Source organism: Felis catus, chromosome F1 (assembly GCF_018350175.1).
Source record: "Felis catus isolate Fca126 chromosome F1, F.catus_Fca126_mat1.0, whole genome shotgun sequence".
Classification (NCBI taxonomy): domain Eukaryota; kingdom Metazoa; phylum Chordata; class Mammalia; order Carnivora; family Felidae; genus Felis; species Felis catus.
In genome coordinates, this window is record NC_058384.1 from 56,852,770 (window position 1) to 56,874,967 (window position 22,198).

At 41.2% G+C, this 22,198-nt stretch overlaps 1 protein-coding gene across 1 annotated transcript in view; it reads right to left on the reverse strand.

Moving 5' to 3' along the window:
* Positions 1-975: 975 nt before the first annotated feature.
* The window catches only part of SLC30A10 (solute carrier family 30 member 10), a 69,185-nt gene continuing 47,962 nt past the window's right edge, over positions 976-22,198 (reverse strand). The window contains exon 4 of the mRNA XM_045049331.1: positions 976-2,428. Within this exon, the coding sequence (XP_044905266.1) occupies positions 2,190-2,428 (239 nt within the window). The 3' untranslated portion in view covers positions 976-2,189. The remainder of the gene's footprint in view (positions 2,429-22,198) is intronic.

Consider the following 22,198-nt stretch of genomic DNA (forward strand, 5'->3'; position numbering starts at 1 on the left):
GGGGGGAATTTTTCTTTGTAGCTCAAGGAATTTCAAGTTTCTAAATATTTAGAATATTTAAAATACAGAAATATTTTATTTACTAAAGGCTAACGTTTGAAACGTTAGCATTTGATAATAAAGAGTCTTTTTTTCTTGACAATTTGAAAAGCATTAACTCTTCATTGGGTGGATAAATTAATATACTCAAGTATCATGTTACAAATATATTTTCATTAAAGGTTACAAACAAAACTATAATCATATCAGAAAGATTATTTTTTTGTCAAATTACTAAATAGCTTTTCAGATGCGCTTTTTTCCAAGATCAAAAAATAGTCAAGAAATAAGAATATTTCATTGCACTCTAACCACCTAGGTAAGCTGGTGAGAGATGTTCACAGTTCAAAATGTTGAGCTGTTCAGCCATAACTGGAAGGTCATTTAATTTTGACTAAGCCATTTTCAGAATAAAAGCAAGTACAGCCCCATTACACAACTCAAAAACATTAAATGAAAAAAGTCAGAATGTGCTAAAAAAATTTTTAAAGGGTCCCATTCAAGTTTGTAGGGTATATAAATTTAATACCTCAGGAATAAATAAATAGAGAATTACCCTGAAGGGGAAATGGAGAGGTGTTGATACCTTTGTTTCACCAAGCTTATTACAACTGATCATTCCTGAATTAAGGGAGAGGTGATTTTAAGGATTAAATATTTTTAGCCTTTAAGATCATGCTAACTTCTTCTGGATGACATGAGATTCCTAACGGGAGGTAATAGATTCCCAAGAAAATAAACAGGATTTTAGAAGGTTTAGGAAAAAGACACTGAATTTTATATTCTTCAACTTGTTTCTATTCCATTTTATACATATAGGAAAAAGTACTGAACTCCTAAAGTTTATGTCATCTAAATGCTAGTTTGATGTAAAGTTATCGTGGTGCAGATATAATAATTGATATTGAGAAAATAAATAAACGCGCACAAGTTAAATAATATTTAACCTGTAATCTTATTGTGACCAAATGTGTTCTTGATTCTACAACAGAAAATTAAGTCACTAAGTACATTGTAAGTTTGGCAATCAAATGAATGTTTCATTTTAAAAACATTTCAAGTTGCACACTTATTAGTGAGTGTCATATTTATAACTACATATTGAAAACTGTCTTCTTAAAATCCTTAGCTTCCAGGCAACCCCTTATACACTAAAGGTTTTAAGAAATGTAACAAGATTATTGTCAGCAGGAAATTTGGAAGTAAAAAGTTCATCTGTTAAATGTAATTCTCCCACAAGCCGTTACTACTATCAGGGATTTCTTTTCCCTTAGCCGCTGTATCAAAATGTTTGGTTGATGTTCTTGGCCATTTTGCAAATCAAAAGTAAATATCTAGGGGCGCCTGGGGTGCCTCAGTCATTGAACATCCGGCCTTTGATTTCAGCTCAGGTCATGATCTCACGGTTCATAGGACTGCGCCCCGTATGGGGTTCCGTGCTGAGTGTACAACCTGCTTGGGATTCTCTCTTTCCCTCTCTCTGTCTCTCTCAAAATAAACATTTTTTTTAAGTAAATATCTAAATAACATTGCATTGGTATCAGTTATCTTACTGTGTAACCAGTTACCATATATAATATATTCATTTTCTCTAATATTCTAAAATAATGAAATGTCTGCCTTATTTATAATATTTGTTATTTTGGGGTAACTTTTTAATGGCATCTGCATCCTTACTATTTTATGAGTGAATTAAATTATGTGATATAAAAAAAAATTAAATGTGTCCAGGAACTAGTTAAAGCTAAATGGAAATTGTCTGTATTCTGAAACATTAGGTAATCTAATAACCAAGACTTCTGTCTATCACTTGAAGCCTTTTTGTAGTCTTTTTGGAATAAAACTAACATAAAATTATTTGTATTGCATCTGATAATTCTTCATAGCCGTTACTCTAGCTGATCTTTGACAGAAAAAAAAAAATCAAACAGCATAGCCTAATTAATAATGTAGCAAAAAGTGCATGCCCATGAACTTTGTGCCCTTTGTATGGGTTTTTTTGGTGGCAGAAGGGGTTTGGTTCTCTCTGTGTCTGATGCCGGTTTTTTATTGGACTTTTTACACGCCCCTTTCTGTGTGTATTTACAGTATAGACCAGCTGCTAAAACTCATCAATAATAATGGTCTCTCTGTGTTTAAACTATAACAAGCTAAAAGTATTTTACTGGCCTTATCTCCTGAATCCTCTCTGCCTCTAGAAATAAGGATAATAAGAAAGACTCTTTCAGCAATGACAGCAGTGTTGTAATTTTTTTTTTCAAAGCATGACTGTGAAAGCTGGGCTTCATTTGATATTTGAGGATAAACAGCATTTGATATCCTTGCTTGCCATCTCTGGAGAGGCACTGTAGCATCACGGTCAAGAGCAGGGGCCACCAATTGTTCTCATCTGTCAAACGAGAATGAATACGTGCTCATTATTTTTTACATGATTACATGCTTTTCATGAACTTGCATTTAATCTCATCAAAGTGGTAGTTTTATTCTCCCAATTTTGTTGATGCTGGGTATCCCAGCTCTCCTTCTGTGGTCATTTATCTTCAATACCTTATTGTGGCAGAAGGCAACAACTTGGAACTCCAACTTTTATTTCAAATCTCTCTTTTTTCCCTTTGCAACTGATTTACCTGTTTAAGTCTTATCGTGGCAAGCTGTCAAGTACTAACTCATCTGTATTTGTGTTTTCTATGTGACCAGCCACTGCAATGGAGATAGGATGACTATTCATTTGTGATCAAAAATAAAGATGCCTGATTCTAGCATCTTATTAACAAATTGTGCTTGTTAAAGAATGTACATTTTTTGTGTTATCTTATTCACCTGTTACGGGAAAAAAATCCAAATGAGGGTTTTTCAAGGCATGAGGTATCTGCCAATAAATGGTCAAAATGGAAAAGTATATTCCCCTGTCAAATAATAGGCTGAAATAATGTTTATTTGAAAAGTATCACATGAGAATAGAAGGTCATTCATTAATTTACTTAAAAAATATGTAGTGATTATCTCTTATTTGCTGGAATAAACTAGAATTCAAAGCAGGTCCTATAATAGTGGTGAAAATTTATTATAGTATCAAGGAGCAATTTTATGAACCCAGATTAAACCTTTTTTTCCTCACCAAGGCGTCATTCTAAAAGTCTGTAAAAGTGACATTCAGTTTTTGTTGCAACCCTTATAGAGTTGTCGTAGGGTTATAATAACAGCTAACTCCCTGCACCAAAAAGTCGGGTCCACACCCTTGCTAAGTAAACCAAGAATAGGAACGGATACATTAGGAGGCAATAAAAAGATCCCTGGCCAACTTCATGCAGTCTGTATCATTTGGTTGCCCTTGTTTTTAATGTCTTCTGCCATCTCGAGTGAAACAGATCACTGTGTCTACTCATCTTTTTTCCTCTAAGGAAATACACGTGGCAAAGAGACGGGTGTCTTGTAAATCTGTAATCATGAGTCGAAACTGCACCAAGTTTCTTTAAGAATCACAGTGCATTCCCGCTCTTCCTGAACCAAAAAAAGCCTGCCCTGGGAAGTGATTGAAAACGGAGATTCTGCTCCTGCATTTCTCAGTTACCTAGGCAGCTGGAGCTTTTTCAGCCCAGTCTCTGAGAGTCCCTCCAATGAAGTCTTTTTAGCCAGGGTGAGAATAATTCTTTTGAGTAATACTATTAACTGCTCTATACAAGCAGAAGACTGGTTAATGCTCAAGAGACTGAGGAGAGAGACAAAGATCCTCTTTCTTCCGGAAAAGAAAAAGAGGTTAAAAAAAAAAAAACAAACTACACCCATATGTTTTATATTCGAGTAATAGATAATGAGAATATCTCAAGAGGAATTTTTGAAGACGAGAGGAAAAAGAAAAGGAAAAAAAGATTGTCTTCAAAAGAGTAGAACAACAGCTGATATTTCAACAGAAACAGCAAAAGACAAACGACAAAGGAATAATATATTGAAATTCTAAAAGAAACTGACTGCTGACCTAGAATTCTGTAGCTGATACAAAGACTTATTATAAAGCTATAGCAATTAAGACAGCGTGGCACCACTACACGGATAAAAGGAGAGACCAATATAAAAGGACAGAGTAATGAAACAGACCTACGTGTACATGAACACTTGATCTATGACAAAGGTGACCAGTGCAAGAGCACTGGGGTATCTGATGTCCAATAAATGGTACAGAGTCAATTGATTAGCCGTGTTGGAAAATGAATAACACTTAACCCCAGCCTCACCACATATACCTATACTAATTCCAGGAGAACTGCATACCTAAATGTGAATTGTAAAGCAGTCTTTTGAAAATACCATAAGACAGTCTTTGAGATCTTGAGGTGGGAGAAGGCTACTTGAATAGCAACTGTATAAAAGAGGGAAAACTGACAAATTGAATAACATTGAAATTAAGAACATCTTTTTAGCAAAAGACCTCATTCAGAGAGTGAAAAGGTAAACCCCAAGTGGGAAAAGAGGCTCTTAGCACATACAATTAGAATAGCTATTGTTTGTTGATTAGGGAACGGCCACATTTCTTTACCCCCTTCCTCTGTTCCAATGCATCGACATGCCAGCCAGCCAGAAGGAAGGGGGAAGGATTCGCACACCCTACTTCGATAGACATTACATTTTCCAGACCCGTCACAAGGCCACGCCGAGTTGCGAGGAAGAATAGGAATGTAGACTTTATTCTGAGTATCTGTGCGGCCAGCTACCCCTCTGGGTTCTAGTAGTGAGGAGAGAGAGGAGAATGGCTACTGAGAGGTAACTGGAAATCTCTGCCATGTTCTTTAAAAAAATTTTTTTTTAATTTTTTTTTTAACGTTTATTCATTTTTGAGACAGAGAGAGACAGAGCATGAACGGGGGAGGGTCAGAGAGAGAGGGAGACACAGAATCAGAAACAGGCTCCGGGCTCTGAGCTATCAGCACAGGGGCCCGATGCGAGGCTCGAACTCACGGACCGCGAGATCGTGACCTGAGCCGAAGTCGGCGCTCAACCGACTGAGCCACCCAGGCGCCCCTCTGCCATGTTCTTGATTGGACAGATACTTTCTGGTGAAATTTAAGTTAACAGTCTCAAATTCCAGGCAACTGACTTGAATTTCCTAAGACTTTGAAAACCTTAAATTCGTGTTTCCTTTCCTATTTTTTTACATGTTCCTTTACCAAATACAAGAGCTTTATGAACAATCTTAGGAAAAATCTATTTTCACAGCTGATAATTGGATCATCGATGTGGAAGATTATAAACCAATTGTTACATAGTACTGAGTCGGACAAATTTTGATTTCTAGTTTGGGAAATGCCCCTAAAAGAAGGAAATTGGTGCTTAGATCATAATCTGCCTCAGCAGGCAGATTAGATTCTTGAATTGATTTATTTCATCTTTAGGTGCTAATTTCAAGAGCAAGGGAATGGAGCTGAATGTTGGCTGTCTTGAGAGCCTTCTGGGACTTTAGAAAAATCAGATATATGATATAAAAGATAAGCTGTGGAGTCTGCAGCAATACCACACGAGAAGAACTTTAGTCTCTGGGTAGGTAGCCAAAGCAAAACCTTTAGCCCCAAACACAAAATTCACGGAAATTTTTCTCAAAACAAATACAAGGCTTCCATTCAGGAGATTATAAGACCGGAGTTAAGACAAGTTCAAACATCTGATAAAATGCACAAAACCATGATTTGGCTGACTTAATCCTTGCTAAATTTCACCACACAATTAAAATGACAAGAAATTGGGGCGCCTGGGTGGCTCAGTCGGTTGGGCGTCCGACTTTGGCTCAGGTCATGATCTCGCAGTCCGTGAGTTCAAGCCCCGCATCGGGCTCTGTGCTGACAGCTCAGAGCCTGGAGCCTGTTTCAGATTCTGTGTCTCCGTCTCTCTCTGACTCTCCCCCCTTCATGCTCTATCTCTCTCTGTCCCAAAAATAAATTAAAAAAAAACGTAAAAAAAAATTTTTTTTTAAATAAAATGACAAGAAATTAAGGCCATCTAAATACCCACAAAGCAAGCAGAAAACACATCCATTTTAAGAATGACATTGTTTTGATTTAGAAATATACATAATTTGTGTATATCTGTTATGTACCCGTTAATCCAGGTTATATACTTATGAGTAGGCTTTGGTGCCTGAATGCCTGGGTCTATTTCCTGCTCTGCCATTTAACACTTGTTTGGGGCAAATTACTTATGTCACTGGTTTTTAGTTTTCGCAACTAAAGGTAGGAGTAAAGGGGATACGTAATAAGAATACCAGCTTCATGTGATCATTTGGAGGACTCAATGACAGTACTTGTAAATTGCTGGGAACAATAACCCTCGAGAAGTATTATGATTATTGTTATACATACAGAGAGCTTACTCAGGCCCCACTTAAGACCAAATAAATACGAATCTTTAAGGATGAGGCCCAGACGTAAAAGTGCCCCAAATGACTCCAATTGGTAGCCAGGGATTAAGGTGATATGACCATGAACGGATCGTGTTATAATGTAAGCCTTCAATTGGAAGCTCGCATATTAATATGTGAGCAGTCTTATCTCTAAACGCTATAATGACTAAGGATTTTTATTTCTTTTTTGTGTGTCTGTGTGAGATGATGTGCTTTTCGGTGGTTTCCAAGTTTTCTACAATGAACACACTCATAAAAATGTTATTTTACAAATAAAGTATACACAGCTATCATATTGCCAAACGCCAACAAATGGCCTTGCACTCAAAAATGGTGCACCATTGAGATCAGTTGCACGAAGCAGACATTGTAAAACAAGACACATGTCACAGAGGCCAGAAGGGAGATTGAAATAAGATTTTGGACAGGAGTCCAGGGAGAAACAGCACCTCCAGCTGGGGGATCCATGTGTCAGCTTCGTACAGCATCTGGCGGAAAGGGAAGCCAAGTCATTCCAGTCGAGAGACAACGGGAGCAGATAAGTGCACAGAGGCAAGAAAGAGATGTAGACCATGGAAACAACATGACGGGTGCTGAGGCAGAGAATGGCATGATCAGGTGTGTTCTTTGTAGAGACAGCTCTGGTTGCTTTGTGCAGGACAAACATCTGGAAGAATAGAGGTAGAACAGGCAGCAGAGCATCCTCATGCTTCAGTAATGCCACCTTTTCATCGTCTCCCAGTCTCTGCCCTCACCATTGTTTTTTTTTTTTTTAACTTTGCCACCTGTTCACCTTCTAATCTTGCCATCATCCCGGTAAATTCCACTATACAAGCGGATTACCCCTCCGACAGGCTGTGCTCCAGTTCTTTGACCCCAAAGACTTTCACCTGTGTTCCACAACAGCCATCCACTCTTGGGACCACTTTCCACCAGGAACTGTCCCACTTCTGCAATCGTAAACTTCCATTTCCCGCTCCTAGACATTCATCCCTCATTCCCTGTGCACCCTGGTCCTCCTCTTTGACCTCTTTGAGTCTTCCCTCTGGGATCACATCCAGCCGTTTCGTCCTTCAGAGCAGCTGTGTCAATGTTCGCTACCTTCCTCTGGCCCCACCTCGAAGCTACACCTTCTCAAAAGCATCCCACTTCTGAGTGGAAGAGACCACCGTAAGGGGACACTTTCGATGTACTTTCCCTCTGCTACCAATTCACCTGCTCTTTACTGCTTTCTGACCTCAAGATGTTTTTCCTCCTAAGCAAATGGATATTCTTATTCCCATTTTACACACCAGGAAAACGGAGATGAAGTCACCTTCCCAAGGTCCCCACAATTAATCGGTTGAGGAGCTGTTATTGGGAGCCAGGCCTGTTTGACACCAACCGTCAACTAGGCATGCAGAAAAGGAGGAGCAGTGAAATCAAACACCCTACTTTGCAGGTTCGGCTAAGATTATGGAAACAACATAAGCAAAGCAACCTGAAGTTCTCATGACATGAGACCCTGTGTTATTGTGGTGCCTAGGTGAGTTGGGGGTGGTGACGTTATCAACAGAGTTACGGAGATCGGGAAGAAGAGATGATTTGGCACAAGGGATAATGTTTTTAACATGTTGAGTTTGAGGTGCTGATAGGGTCTCCACACGGAATGTTCAGCAGGCAGTTAAGAGCAGATCTCTTGAGCTTAGGAAAATAGTGAAGTGTGTGGAGATAAGATTTGGAGCCATCCATGGAGTGAAAACCACTGCACAACCAAGTGAAAGCATACACTGAAAAACAAGAAGTGGGTGTCTAGCTGGCTCAGTCGGCAAAGCATGTGACGCTTGGTCTTGGGGTCATGAGTTTGAGCCTCACAACCAGTGTAGAGACTGAGGAAAGAGTCTAACTCATCAATGACCTGCAGTCAGGTCATTGAATTTCTCTGTAACTTTTCGCGTATCTACAAAAAGGTGAATAGTGATTTCTGACCCTCTACTATAGGTCATACTTTGTCTTGTATACATGATAGCTTATGCCAATAATTTATACTTTGTTCAAGAGTATTTTGCACACTACAACGTTCTATTCAGATTTACTATTAGCATCAAATTGTTAACCCCACAATGTGGTCTTTTTTTAAGTTTCTTTATTTTGAGAGAGAGAGAGAGAGAGAGAGTGGGTGAAGATGGGCAGAGAGAGAGGGAGAGAAAGAGGAAGAGAAAAAATCCCAAGCAGTCTCTGCACTGACAACACAGAAGGACAGCACAGGCCCTACTCAGGATTCAAACGCATGAACTCTGAGATCATGACCTGAGCCGAAATCGAGTCCGATGCTTAACCGACTGAGCCACCCAGGCCCCCCAAAATTGTCTTAAAAGATTTTGGTAATGGCTCAATGTCTTGCATAGATAATTCTCTAAATGGGAATATTTTCATTATGTTAATGTCTTTTTTTAAGAGAAAGGGGAAAAATCCATCACTGATTAATTAATACCAATTTAGAATGAATAATCATTTGACTTGGGCTAAGCTGGTGACCACTTCTGCATTAGCTTTGGAGAGTTCGTTTCACACACACTTTAAAAATGATAGTACTCTCCAACTTTAGAAAATGAGATTACTCTATTTACCATGCCAGTCCTGCCCTATACTCAACACTTGGCTAAAGTCACCCCTCCAGGGAGCCTCCACTCACTATTATAGCCTCAAACTATCCCCTCTGCCTCCAAAATGGCAGGAACATTTGAGTCACTTATTTGATAACAAGACATTCCCACTCTAGAATCTGCGGACTCAGTAGACTTAGATTAATTGCCAATTAGACCAGCCAAAGATGAGATTAAATATTTTCAACAGGTGAAGGAAGAAACCAAATTCCCACTGTTTTCAGGAGGTGGGGGTTCTAAGTTTGATTAAGGGATTTCCCCAGTGTCTCCCAAGGACAAAGTTTCACAGGTGGGATTTGAACCCTGCATGGAGGGAGGGCTTCCTGACCTCTTTCCACTGCTCCCTTTGCCTCCTGATTCCCCAGTCAGATAAGTACGTGATGAGTGACAACTTTTAAATTCTATGCATGGAACCATCCACAGAATAGGGACTCAACAAACGTGTTTGCTGAGGCAGCAGTTGAGAATGTGGAATCCGTAGAAAAAGACCTGAGTTAAACAGTGAATTGACAGAAAGGAGGAAAAGGGATCACGTGACCAAAGATTCCACTAACACCATTTTCACATTTACTCCTTTTTTTTTCCTTCCCCCTAATGATATAAATTTGATTGAACTTCACATTTTATTCAGGGAACTTTCAAAATGTATTGAAACTGAAGCCTGATTACTAGATCAAACAGTTAAATTAGGAGTTATGACTATTGTGATTTTCTAAAGCTTTCGCAACTAGTGAAGTACCAGATGTTAGAACTTTTTACTATAATGGTTTGCTATACTTAATACATTAATCTTATCTACCCATATGAGCAGACCCAGCAGCAACTTGTCTTAGCTCAGGGCCTGACGCAGTCATTCTTTTTCTTTTCTTTTTTTTTTTTTCAACGTTTATTTATTTTTGGGACAGAGAGAGAGCATGAACGGGGGAGGGGCAGAGAGAGAGGGAGACACAGAATTGGAAACAGGCTCCAGGCTCCGAGCCATCAGCCCAGAGCCTGACGCGGGGCTCGAACTCACGGACCGCGAGATCGTGACCTGGCTGAAGTCGGACGCTTAACCGACTGCGCCACCCAGGCGCCCCTCTTTTTTTTTTTAATGTTTATTTATTTATTTTTGAGACAGAGAGAGAGAGAGTGAGCAAGGGAGTGGCAGAGAGAGAGGGACACAGAACACCAAGCAGGCTCCTGACTGTCAGCCCAGAGCCCGATGCAGGGCTTGAACCTATGAACCGTGAGATCGTGACCTGAGCCAAAACCGAGTCAGATGCTTAACCGACTGAGCCACCCAGGCACTCCTTAGTCATTTCTTTTGAAAAGTCTTTTCTAAGTTCACATAATGATCCACCTGCCATGAATCTTTATTTCAGTCTGACTATCTGCATTGTAGCTGTGTTCTCTGTCTCAGTTCAGAAGACTGATTGATTGAATGATTGATTGATTGATTGATTGATATCACACATCATTTGAAGCCCTAATGAAAGCTTTGGGCACTCACTACAGAAAGTTGACACATGCACATATGTCCAAAGCTTGACATGTGATTCCAAGGACCCTCTGACAACCCATCTGTAGACCTCTGAAGAAGCTGTGAACCCCCAGGTAAGAGTGCCTTTCCTTATGCATTTGGAGCATCACAAACCCAGACACATGCTGAACTAAAGATCCATCAAAAGCTTCCTTCATATCTCATCTAATATCTAGGTGAGCACACATGGTAGGCACTTAAAATTCTTGCTTTCATGGAGAAACATAATAAAATAGTCTTGGTATTTTTAATTACTCCTTGTTTCCCACCCTCCTATTTTCACTAGCTTTCCCCCAAATGAATGAGATTTCATTTTGTGTTTGCAAAACAAAACAAAAGCGAGCAAACAAATGACTGTTCTTCAGTGGCCATCAAGGCTTAAATTGGACAAGCAGGGTCTCACAGTGTCCCACTTTTGTACTGTTTTGGAGTTAAGCTTTAGGGAGGAGATAGGAAAGGCACATGGAGCTTGGAAGGGGAAAATGATCCGGGGTCTGATTAGAAGACAGGGGATAATAGAATACCTTGCATTTTATGGCATTTCATAGTTTTCAAAACACTTTCACATCTATTATCCATCTATCGTCTTACACGACAACACCCACCGTAACCCCATAAGGCAAGTGGGGCAGGCATCGTTACCCTTCCCTCACTTTACTGATAAGAAACTCAGGTCCAGACGGTTTCATGAATTACCCAAGATCTTAAATGAAAGAACAGGGATTTGAATGTAGAGTTTTAGACCCAGACTCTGCTTTTCCCTACAGTACAGAGGAAGAAAAGAAGAATGAGATATTATAATTTTTTTTTAAGTAGGGGTGCCTGGGTGGCTTAGTCGGTCAAGCCGACTTTGGCTCAGGTCATGATTTCATGGTCCGTGAGTTCGAGCCCACGTCAGGCTCTGTGCTGACAACTCAGAGCCTGGAGCCCACTTCGGTTTCTCTGTCTCCCTCTCTCTCTGCCCCTTCCCCGCTCGTGCTCTATCTCTGTCTCTCAAAAATAAATAAACGTTAAAAAATTTAAAATATATACATTCATGAAGGGAGAGGGAGGACTTAAAAAACCCTTTCAACCAAGAAGCATGAAACTTCATTTCCAGTTATGATATCAAGGCATCTATTTTCTAAATGCTTAACAAATCAATATTTTTCCTTAAAATGCAATTGCCCTTGTATTAGTCACAGAGGTTTAATCATTTGTGAAGAATAAAGTGGCCCTATCTTTACCAAACGACATTGTAATCACTTGGGTAAACAGTCTGGAGCCATTACAATTCCTTACGGGATAATGGGTTCAAAGTTGTAAAAGCTGGAAATATTTTACCACACGAATGCTGCTGCAGGCATTTCCCATTTGGAACCAAAGTTGGCCCTCCCCGCGGTTACATCTTGCAGGTCAAGAACCTCACTTGATGAAACATACTGACTGAGTCACCCAGGTGCCCCAGGAAGACATGTAGATTTTTACAGACACCTACTGTGCCTTGATAACCGTTAATTTTTCTAATACTCTCAATATTCCCTGGTCCTGATGTTTTGCAAATGAGAGAGCTGAGAATCACTGAGAGGGGAGAGAATTAACACGTGCTAAAACTTACAGTATGATGGACCTTTTACATTTCTCTATCATTTTGATAAAGGTTTAGTGATGTGTCCAGAAATGTGTAAATGATCAATAACGAATCTTGCATTTGAGTTTTGTCTGACTCCAAACCCTTTATGTTTTCCATCACGTGACTACCTCCTAAACTTCAGTCATTCAAACGCCATCTTCATGAGTTTTTGCCAAAATCTTATACTATATGCTCTATTATTTCTTTAGAGGCAGTACAGTTCAGTGGTTAGGACACAGTCCTGAAGGCAGTGTACCTAAGTTTCAATCTTGGTGCTGCCTCTTACCAGCTTTGTGACTTTAGGTAACTGACGTGACCTATGGATGTTTCCTCATATTTAAAATGGGGGGGGGGTGAGTAATAGCACCCACCTCATAGGGCTGTTTTAAGGATTAAATGAACTAATACATGTTAAAGTACGAAAGCCAGTCCTTAATCAAAGTTAGTTAGTATTATTTCAGAATTTCCTTTATTTAAAAAAAAAAGTTTATTTATTTATTTTGAGAGAGAACACACGCATGAGCGGGGGAGGGGCAGAGAGAGAGGGAGAGAGAGAATCCCAAGCAGCCTCCACGCTGTCAGTACAGAGCCCAACGTGGGGCTCAGTCCCACAACCATGACATCATGACCTGAGCTGAAATCAAGAGTCGGACATTTAACCAACTGAGCCACCTAGGTGCCCCTCAGAATTTTCTTTAAATCGGGCTTTTGCTACTTAAGCGAATGTATTAAAGGAGAGATTTCATAGCACAACTGTGATATTATAAGTTTCATGTAATAGTTATACTTCAATAGACATTAAAATAAATACATAAGAGTCAAAGAAAAGGGGTGCCTGGGTGGCTCAGTCGGTTAAGCGTCCGACTTCAGCTCAGGTCACGATCTTGAGGTCCGTGAGTTCGAGCCCCACATCAGGCTCTGGGCTGATGGCTCAGAGCCTGGAGCCTGCTTCCAATTCTGTGTCTCCCTCTCTCTCTGCCCCTCCCCCGTTCATGCTCTGTCTCTCTCTGTCTCAAAAATAAACGTTAAAAAAAATTAAAAAAAAAAACAAAGAAAAGATGTTTGTCCATGTATCACCTAAAATCATTTCCATACCTAGGTCCTACTTTAGGAATATGTCCCCACTCCACACTGTTTCCTATCTATAAAGAAAAGAAAAGAAAAGAAAAGAAAAGAAAAGAAAAGAAAAGAAAAGAAAGAAAAAGAAAGAGAGTGAGAGAAGGAATGAGGGAAGAAGGGAGGGAGGGAGAGAAAGAAAGGAAGAAAGAAAGGGAAAGAGACAGAGAGAGAGGAGGAAGAGAGGAATAAGGGAAGGAAGAACATAGAACTATATGATAAAAGATGTGTTAAATAGATTAAATATGTGCATTTCTGTAGACCTACCCATCCACATTTCAAGGTATTTTACAAACCCCAGAAAAATAAGTCTAGAACTTCTAGGTCCTGTTAAGAACTTAAAAGATTAAGGAATGCTTGAGGGATCCTAATACAATCCAAAATTTCTACTATTCCCCAAAGTCTGATGCTGTGAAATTTTATGTAAGAGCTTTTACTATTTCAGTCCGTTTTTCCACCTATAAACTGGATAGAACTCCAGCCTCCCACCTTACATCAGAGTTTTAGGATGAAATGGGGATTTATATTAAGATTGTTTAGCCTCAAGTTTTGTTTTGTTTTCTTTTGTTTTGTTTTGCTTTGTTTTGCTTTGCTTTGTTTTGTTTTTAACAAGAGAACTGAGATTGAGGGCCAAAGGACAAACAGAATGTAATTTAACATTTCTTCAAAAAATACTGGATGTTTGAGGTCCTTTACCAGATTGGGAAATGATATTTTCCAGAATAAATTCCATCTTCTTTGTATATGCTTTCATAGTCTGACCACCCATGCCACAAACCACTTTTATGACTGAACTACGTTAAGTTCGGGGGAAAATGTTTATATCGTAATGTGATTGCGAAGTTATTTTTCTTTTTTCTTTTTTTTCCAAATTTTAATTTAAATCCTAGTTAGTTAACATATAGTGTAATATTGGTTTCAGGAGTAAAAACTTACATACAAGCCATTGCGATATCAATAACCAAGTCTCCATAGTAGCCATTTGTTCTGATCTACTGAGCTACACTCTCTGTCTTACAGCAAATGTTCTTGTTTCCAAAAGCCACTATACCCTTTCCCCAGTTGCCTCTTCTCCTTCCATGTCGTGATATCTCAAGTCTAACGTGCTGAAGAGAATTGAGTCGCTAATGCCGTCATGAAAGGAATTCTTAGTGGAGACGCATGTGGCCAGGTCCTGTTGTATAGACTTGGCCTTTGAGGAGACCATGGCGGCTGGGGTCTATCTTTAGAGGAAGTATTGTCTTCCACATTTTTAAGCCAACAAGTTGTAATTACGCGCATATTGTGTGTCCATCCCTGTGCCAAATGCTGCAGTGGATTCTGAAGTAGGAGACAGCTCAAGATAGTGAAAACAGCCAGGCACTGGAGTCAAAGAGACCTTGGTTCGAAACCCACCCCCACCACAACTGAAATAAGTGTATCATTTCAACTCTCTGAGTTTGATTTTCCTCACTACTAAAAGAGTGAACTGACTTTGCAGGAGTTTTATGAAGATTACATGAGACCATATATGGAAGTCAAGTACCTGGCACATAGAAATGTTGAGTCAATGTTGTTGTTAATAAGATGTAATCCAGGGGCACCTGGGTGGCTCAGTCGGTTGGGCGTCTGACTTTGGCTCAGGTCATGATCTCGAGGTTCCTGAGTTCGAGCCCCGCATGGGGCTCTGTGCTGACAGCTCAGAGCCTGGAGCCAGCTTAGGATTCTGTGTCTCTGTCCCTCTCTGCCCCTCCCCCACTCATGCTCTGTGTGTGTCTCTCTCTCAAACGTAAATAAACACTAAAAAAAATTTTTTTTTGAACTTTAAAAAAGATGTAATCCATGTACTCAAGGAACATACTATCTATTTGAAGAGATGAGACACGTAATCAAATATTAGATGGCGTAGCATTAACAATAGGTTCCACTGAAATTCAGAACTAAGCAAAATACTTTTGAAACAAATGACTACTTTAAATAACTTTTCTCTGATGTTATATGAGTATCACACACTCATTATAAAAAAAAATTATCGGGGGTGAAAAAAGTAGAAACATTGTAGTGACATTAATTCCAAATTCACACACATGTAATACCCATACAGTGGTAGAGTAATGCCAATGGAACTTAGGTTAAAGTCCGTATGATTTTCTAAAGGAAGTAAAATTCATCAATAAGAGAGTAGATATTTAAGTTGCTATGGTCTATGGTCATGATAGAATACTATCTAGCTATTAATAAAAGTAGAGTGAATCTTGTATGTCTTGACTTGGAAAGACAGCCAGAATATATTGCTAATTTAAAAGAGCAAGTTGAAGAACAAAACATAGGGTGTGAAGACATATTTTATTAAGCATGCTTTCCTTGGAGGTTTGAAATTATCTCAAATACTTTACGTGTATCTGTATTTTTTGTTTGTTTGTTTTAGTACCATTCAGTAATTTTTCACAGTGTTCTAAAGCAAAAAGAATAAAGTCAGTCTTCACAATGGAGAACTCTTGGCCAAAAGTTTGGGGGAGGAGGGGGAAGAAGCTGGTTGTGGTCTAAGTTAACACTAGATGGTGCCCCTCATCAGTGTCTTTTTGAAAAACACCTACTGTGGTCTGATGGGATAGCAACTGTACAAAGTGGCTAAAATATATTTTAGAATCATACATTATGTATCTTGGTTCATTTCAAAATCAACTGATTTTCAAAACCAGTGGTTTTTAACCAGAGCTGGCCGTACAAGAGGAGTATAATGGATGCATGCTGTTTTAAACCGGTTAGCGTGTGTACGTGTTTTTGTCTGATTCAGCCCGTTCATCATAAATCTAAACTCATTAGGATTGATGTACCCGGGCAGAGTAGCTAAATGGTATGTAGATGTGATCTCTGTTGTCAATAGAAAAATCTGATTCCATAAACCCTGTATTACTCCTCAAAACAACACAAAACAAAAAAAGGGAGGCAAGGGATAAGGAGGAACAAGAGACATCAAGAACCCCAAAGTAGCAAAGGACCCTATCTTATCAAATGAGCAATGGGTCTCAAAACATCTGTTTCAGCTGAAATGACCGGCAGAGGATGTGGGTGTGACAGCCCTACCCCCAGGCACTGGACACAGGAGATAAGAGATCTGCTCCCCCAAACCTGTTGACTCTTGGAAACCACAGATATCTCGCCAGTGCATTCTTTTCACGGAAGACTGGAGGGAGAATTCTAATCTGTACAACGGAGCCTCGTTTGAATGTTTGTGTCAAAGGACAGAAAATACCTGCGTGATAGACCATGAGGTGAAACGACATTTCACCGTTTATTTTCATTCATTCATTCATTCATTCATTCAACAAATATCTATTGACGGTTGACAGACACCCAGGTATTTGGATAATAGTCTGGCCACTCACAAGTCATGTGACCTCACGCACATTAGCCAGACTCTCTCTAGTACTTATTATTTGAGACTGTCATGGCAGTCATTTGTACCTTCTGACCCCTTTTACCTATTTTGTCCATCTTCAAACCTCTGCCTCTGGTGGCTATAGTGACATGAGAGTATTTCCTGTGAATGCCTACAAAGAAGAAATAAACGTAGGCATCTGCACGTCTCCTAATTATGATATTTAAAGGGTTTTTTTTAATAGTCCCGTGATGCAAGCAGATAAAATGAGGCAAAATGAGAGAGTGAGTGCATTTGATTCATGTCCTCAGATGGACAGTCACGGAGGCAGACATACACAGAGGGACTCAACAAAAACAGACGACATTCTGAAATCACAGACTCTTTGCCGGGAACGTGCATGATCTCGTGTAATTTTCCCAACACCCCAACAGGAGGTATCATGCCTCCTGTAGAAGATACGAAGGATACTGATGTTCCAAGAGGAGGTAACTGGCTCAGGGTCACACAGCTTCAAAGTAGCCTTTTAATTGGGATTTAAATGCTCACAGCCTGCTTCATTAAAGCACACAAATACATTAAGTATCAAAAATATAAGAGGCAGGAGGCCCCTTGATATCTAGAAAACGGCACCTAGAGTTCAGCCGTGGTGTTGCCAAGGACTGCGTTGGAACTCAACGCAAAGCCAGAATGTTCTTCTGGTGAGCACAGTCTCTCAGAAAACCAGCACCAGATGCACTGGCCTTGCTGCGATGGGCACCGAGTAATGTGCAGACTGTCGAATCACCATGCGGTACCCCCGAAACCTCAGGACACGTATGCCAACTACACTCCAGAAATGACAAAAAATAAAGACGGGAAAACAAACAAACAGAGAAGAGTCCACTCTGTGCTCTTGTCTGAGCACAGATGAGAGGGAAAAAAAGCACTCTGCTAAGCACAAAAATACCAGTCTTGGATACTATGAGTGACTGCTGCTTTTGTTGTTGTTGTTGTTTTTTTACCAATTAAAACGTGAGCCTTGCTTTATTCCTGCCACCTTATGGGTAGGATTTATTAAAATACCCAGTCACACAGGGAACAGATTGGTGGTTGCCAGAGGCAGAGGTCTGGGGAGGGGCAAAACAGGTAAAAGGGGTCAGAAGGTACAAATGTCCGGTTGTAAAATACATGAGTCCTGGGGATGTCATGTACTGCAGGGTGACTGGGGTTAATAATGCTATAGTGCATATTTGGAGGTTGTTGAGAGAGCAGATCTTAAAGTTCTCATCGCAAGAGCAAAAGATTTTGTAACGATGTGGGGTGACCGATGATACCTAGATTTGAGGTGATCATTTTGCAACACACACAAATATTGAATTGTTATGTTGTACGCCTGAAACTAACATGTAGTTGTAGTACAATTATACTTCAATTAAAAAAAAAAAAAAAGGACCCCGTCGCAGAATTATCCCCATTAGGATAATGCTGGCAGCATCCTATCCCGGATGAAGCCCCATTTCCTTGAATCTTCCTCCAAATCACCTGACACAAGCCCAGATGTGATACTAAGTCCTGGGGGACACCCTTTTGCTGAAATGCTGGACGGTTCCCCCAGGACATACAGTCCTCTCCGCATCGAGCATGGAGCCCACTGGTCCAACCACAGGTGAGTCCCTGGTGGCCTCGGGCTGGAAGTCAGGGACAGAAATGGACATTCAGCCAGATTCACACGAAGCCCTCACTGCCTCTGCCCAGAACCCTGGACCCAGTAAACCTGTAGCAGTAATATGCTGTTGAAGGTGCCACCCTGCCTGAGAGTTGAGGTCTTTTGGGACTGGACCCTGGTGTTAGGATGAAGTCCTTCAACACTGGGTCTATTTTATTTTCCTGGGAATAAGATGTCCCAGGATTTGGGGTCATGTGATCAGGTCTGTGTTGTTCTCTAGTGACGTCATAAAATATGGCCTCTGCCCTCCAGGAATTTTTTTTAAGTGTTTTTATTTATTTTGAGAGAGAGAGAGAGAGAGAGAGAGAGAGAGCGAGCATGAGCAGGGGAGGGAGAGAGAAGGAGATTGAGAGAGAGAGAATCCCAAGCAGACTCTGCGGGGTCAGTGCAGAGCCCAATGTGGGGCTCGAACTCATGAAACTCTGAGATCGTGAGCTAAGCCAAAATTAAGGGTTGGAAGTTTAACAACAGAACCACCCAGGCAGGCCCTCAAGGAATTTTAAATCTGAGTACTGACACTCAGGTTGGTCTACCCTATACATTCTTGGCATTTCTTTTGTGAGTCGTGAGTTAAAATAAGAGTAAATCAGCTTGAAATCTTACCTCTTAAAGTCGGCATTTTAAAGATCTATCATTCTTCCAGTATTTTATGGAGCTAGGCCCTGTGCTGAGCCCCACGTGGGCCACCTCCGTTGCCCTCACAACAATCTCAAGAGGCAGGAACTATCATTTTCTCCACTTCTGTAGATGGCAAAATTGAGGCCTAGAGAACTTTTTCTTACTCACGAACAACATTCTTCCTGAGGTCAAGCAGCTCATCGGTGATAGAGCCAGGGTTTAACAAGCAGGCCACTCCCGAAGCCACCATGCCCAAATGTTAAGCTACACTTCATAGTGTATGTTAATTTATATAATAAAATCTCTCTGTAAAGCACTTTTCTATGACGCAGGCTTAGCGGTACCATGGGCCAAAACATGTTTCCCCCCTTAGGAAGTACCGTGCGGTCCAAGAGTCAACGGTAGAAAGCAAAAGCTATAAAGCAAGCATTAAGCATCACTCCTTCCAAAAGCGTCATAGTTGTTTTTCTCTGAATACCTTGGGACATCGGAATATGGTCACAAACTCACAGCAGGCAGAGGAAGTCAAGGAAAAGAATTAATCCAACATTTTTAAATGTCATTGAAGTTTTCCATGACGTGTTGATTCTGCAGCGCAGAAATTGGAACTTCTTGAGCCCCCTAGTTCTTTTGAACTTGAGTGTTTCAATCTCTTTTGTTAATTGAAAACAAAAAATGCTTGCTTTCTTCCAGGGATGGGGGGTGGGTGGTATAGATATTTCCTATGCCCTCTGTTGGAAGAGGGTAATAGTGAAATGTCCCAAAGAAGGACACGTGAAAAGAAAAGCCCAAAACAACACAAAATTAGGCAAATTCAGTCATGAAGAAAGAAGGAACAGAGGTTCTTAATCTGGGACCCAGGGATGCAGGTCAGGATCCCTGCAGGTGTGGGCAGGGCATATGCATGTATGCATCTGTGAGAAAAGAATCTGTATCTTTTATCAGATCCCAAAGGGTCTGTGGCCCAATGAATACTACTCTACAGGACTTAAAAATGAAAATCAATGAAATTATGAGGCAAACAAAGCCATCTGTTTACACAACAAATATCTTAAGACACCCATGACTGTCGTTAAGCCCAGTACAGCGGACAGGGTCCAGCTTCCTGGGGCAGATAGGAGACCTGGTTATCATCGTCCCCACTACAAGCCTGTATCAACACGGCCACTCTGAGAATTTGCTCCCCGCCCCCGTCCCCTCCCTCCCCTGAAACAATGCAGGCAACAATACCACCAGCCCTTGGTTGTGAGTCCCGTACCAACTTAAATACCACCAGCCAATTTCCTCCTGCATCTCCAAGCCTAAAAGAACCGGTGTGATGTGCCCGATATTTTTTTTTTAAGGTTTGCTTTATTTTTGAGATAGAGACAGAGCATGAGCAAGGGAGGGGCAGAGAGAAAGGGAGACACAGAATCGGAAGCAGGCTCCAGGCTCCGAGCTGTCAGCACAGAGCCCGACGCGGGGCTCAAACTCACGGACTGTGAGATCATGACCTGGGCTGAAGTCAGATGCCTAACCGACTGAGCCACCCAGGCGCCTCAATCAGATATTTTTACTCTATATTGGAGCTCAGTGTTACGGCACAGCCGTATTTGTGACCATGTGGTTGAAACTATGAGGCGACAGAGAGTCTGTTCTCCTTTTGCTTCACAAAAAGATGAGAAAATCACGGCTGTGCTTCCAGGCACAGGACACGTCCATTTCCGAGTGTGCTCCTGAATCAGGACCCCAGGCACAGAAGGGTTGTAGTGTGTCATCCACAGGAAATCACCCTGTGCGGCAAAGTGAGACACTAACACAGAAAAGGAAGAAACTGGCAATAAAACAGAGAGAGAGAGAGAGACAGACCAGAAAGGAAGTAACTTAGTGAATGCAAGTTAAAACTCGAAAAAGTAAAATGTCTTTTGAGCATGAAAGGAATAGGTATGATGATATTCACCCCCCCGACTCCCACAACCCTCTATTTACTAGTCTACACAGCCACCGTCCTCACACCCTCTGCTCGTCTAACTTCCGTGGGTTTCCTTGTGCTGGAGAAGATAAGGTTTGAGGACCAGGCGGGTGAAGGAGCTTCAGTGACAGGCTGACTCTGTCCTTCCTCCCGGAGCAGAGGGAAGCAGGAGGGTTGACAAGAAGTTTGCAAGTGCGGAGGGGCTGGTGGAAAGGCCTCTGCTACAGCACAGACGTGAGGTGATCCAGCCGAACCCGAGAGATGGGGACAGGAACAGAGAAGCGGGGACTGACATCGAGTCCTTGAAGGAAACGTTCACTGAGCACCACGACTAGTTAGACCCAGGATGAGTGAGAGGAAGGCAGCATTAAACACGGCAGCAAGGTCCGAGCAGAAACGCAGCGAGGAAAGCTGAGTGGAGAAGTGGGAGAAACTCCCTGGGAACTGGGAGCATCTGCAGACCCGGAGGACGTGCCCAGCTAGTGGAGCTCAGGACTCCCGGCAGGACAGGAGATGAGAAGGCAGAAGCTCCAAACACAGAACAACAAAGCAACACAAAGTTTGGGGGGGGAGGGCGTCTGGATAAAACGGTCCCCGTGAATATTCTAGTCCCGGTGTTCCCCAATCGCCCCTCCCCCAAAACCACCACCCCCCCGCCACGCACACATACAGAAGCTTTGGGGCCAGCTGCCTAAAGAATGAAATCTAAGCTTTCAGGGCGGATTGTCCTTTCCCTCTGTCTCCACCCATGGCACTACTCCAAGGCCAATTTCAGTGCCAAGTCTCCTGTGAAGCCTTTCCTCTTCACCCTCACCCAGGTTGATTGTACCTAGTTAGCTTTAAGGCTAGTTAGCTCTAACCGGTGGCTAACCGACAAAATGGAATTACAGAGATGGGAGGAGGCAGGAGAAGAACAGGAAGAGTGTGAATGCCCGCTGGAAAGTGTAAGAGAACAAAATCAATTGACGTTTAGCTCGCTCTCCTATTTCCTAAGGATTCCTACAACAAACCCCCAAGAAGGGGAACACAGACCATCATTTAAACAAAAAACAACCAAGTGCAATGGAGTTAAATGATCTGTCCAAATCCTGTAACTGGTAACACCAAGAGTTGAACCTCTTCGTTCATTCATGTGTGTATTCATTTATTCATTCATTCAATAAATATTTATTGGTGCCAGGTCCTGTGGCACTGTTTCAAGCACGGGATAGGGGCTGAAGAACACAGCTGTGGATCAT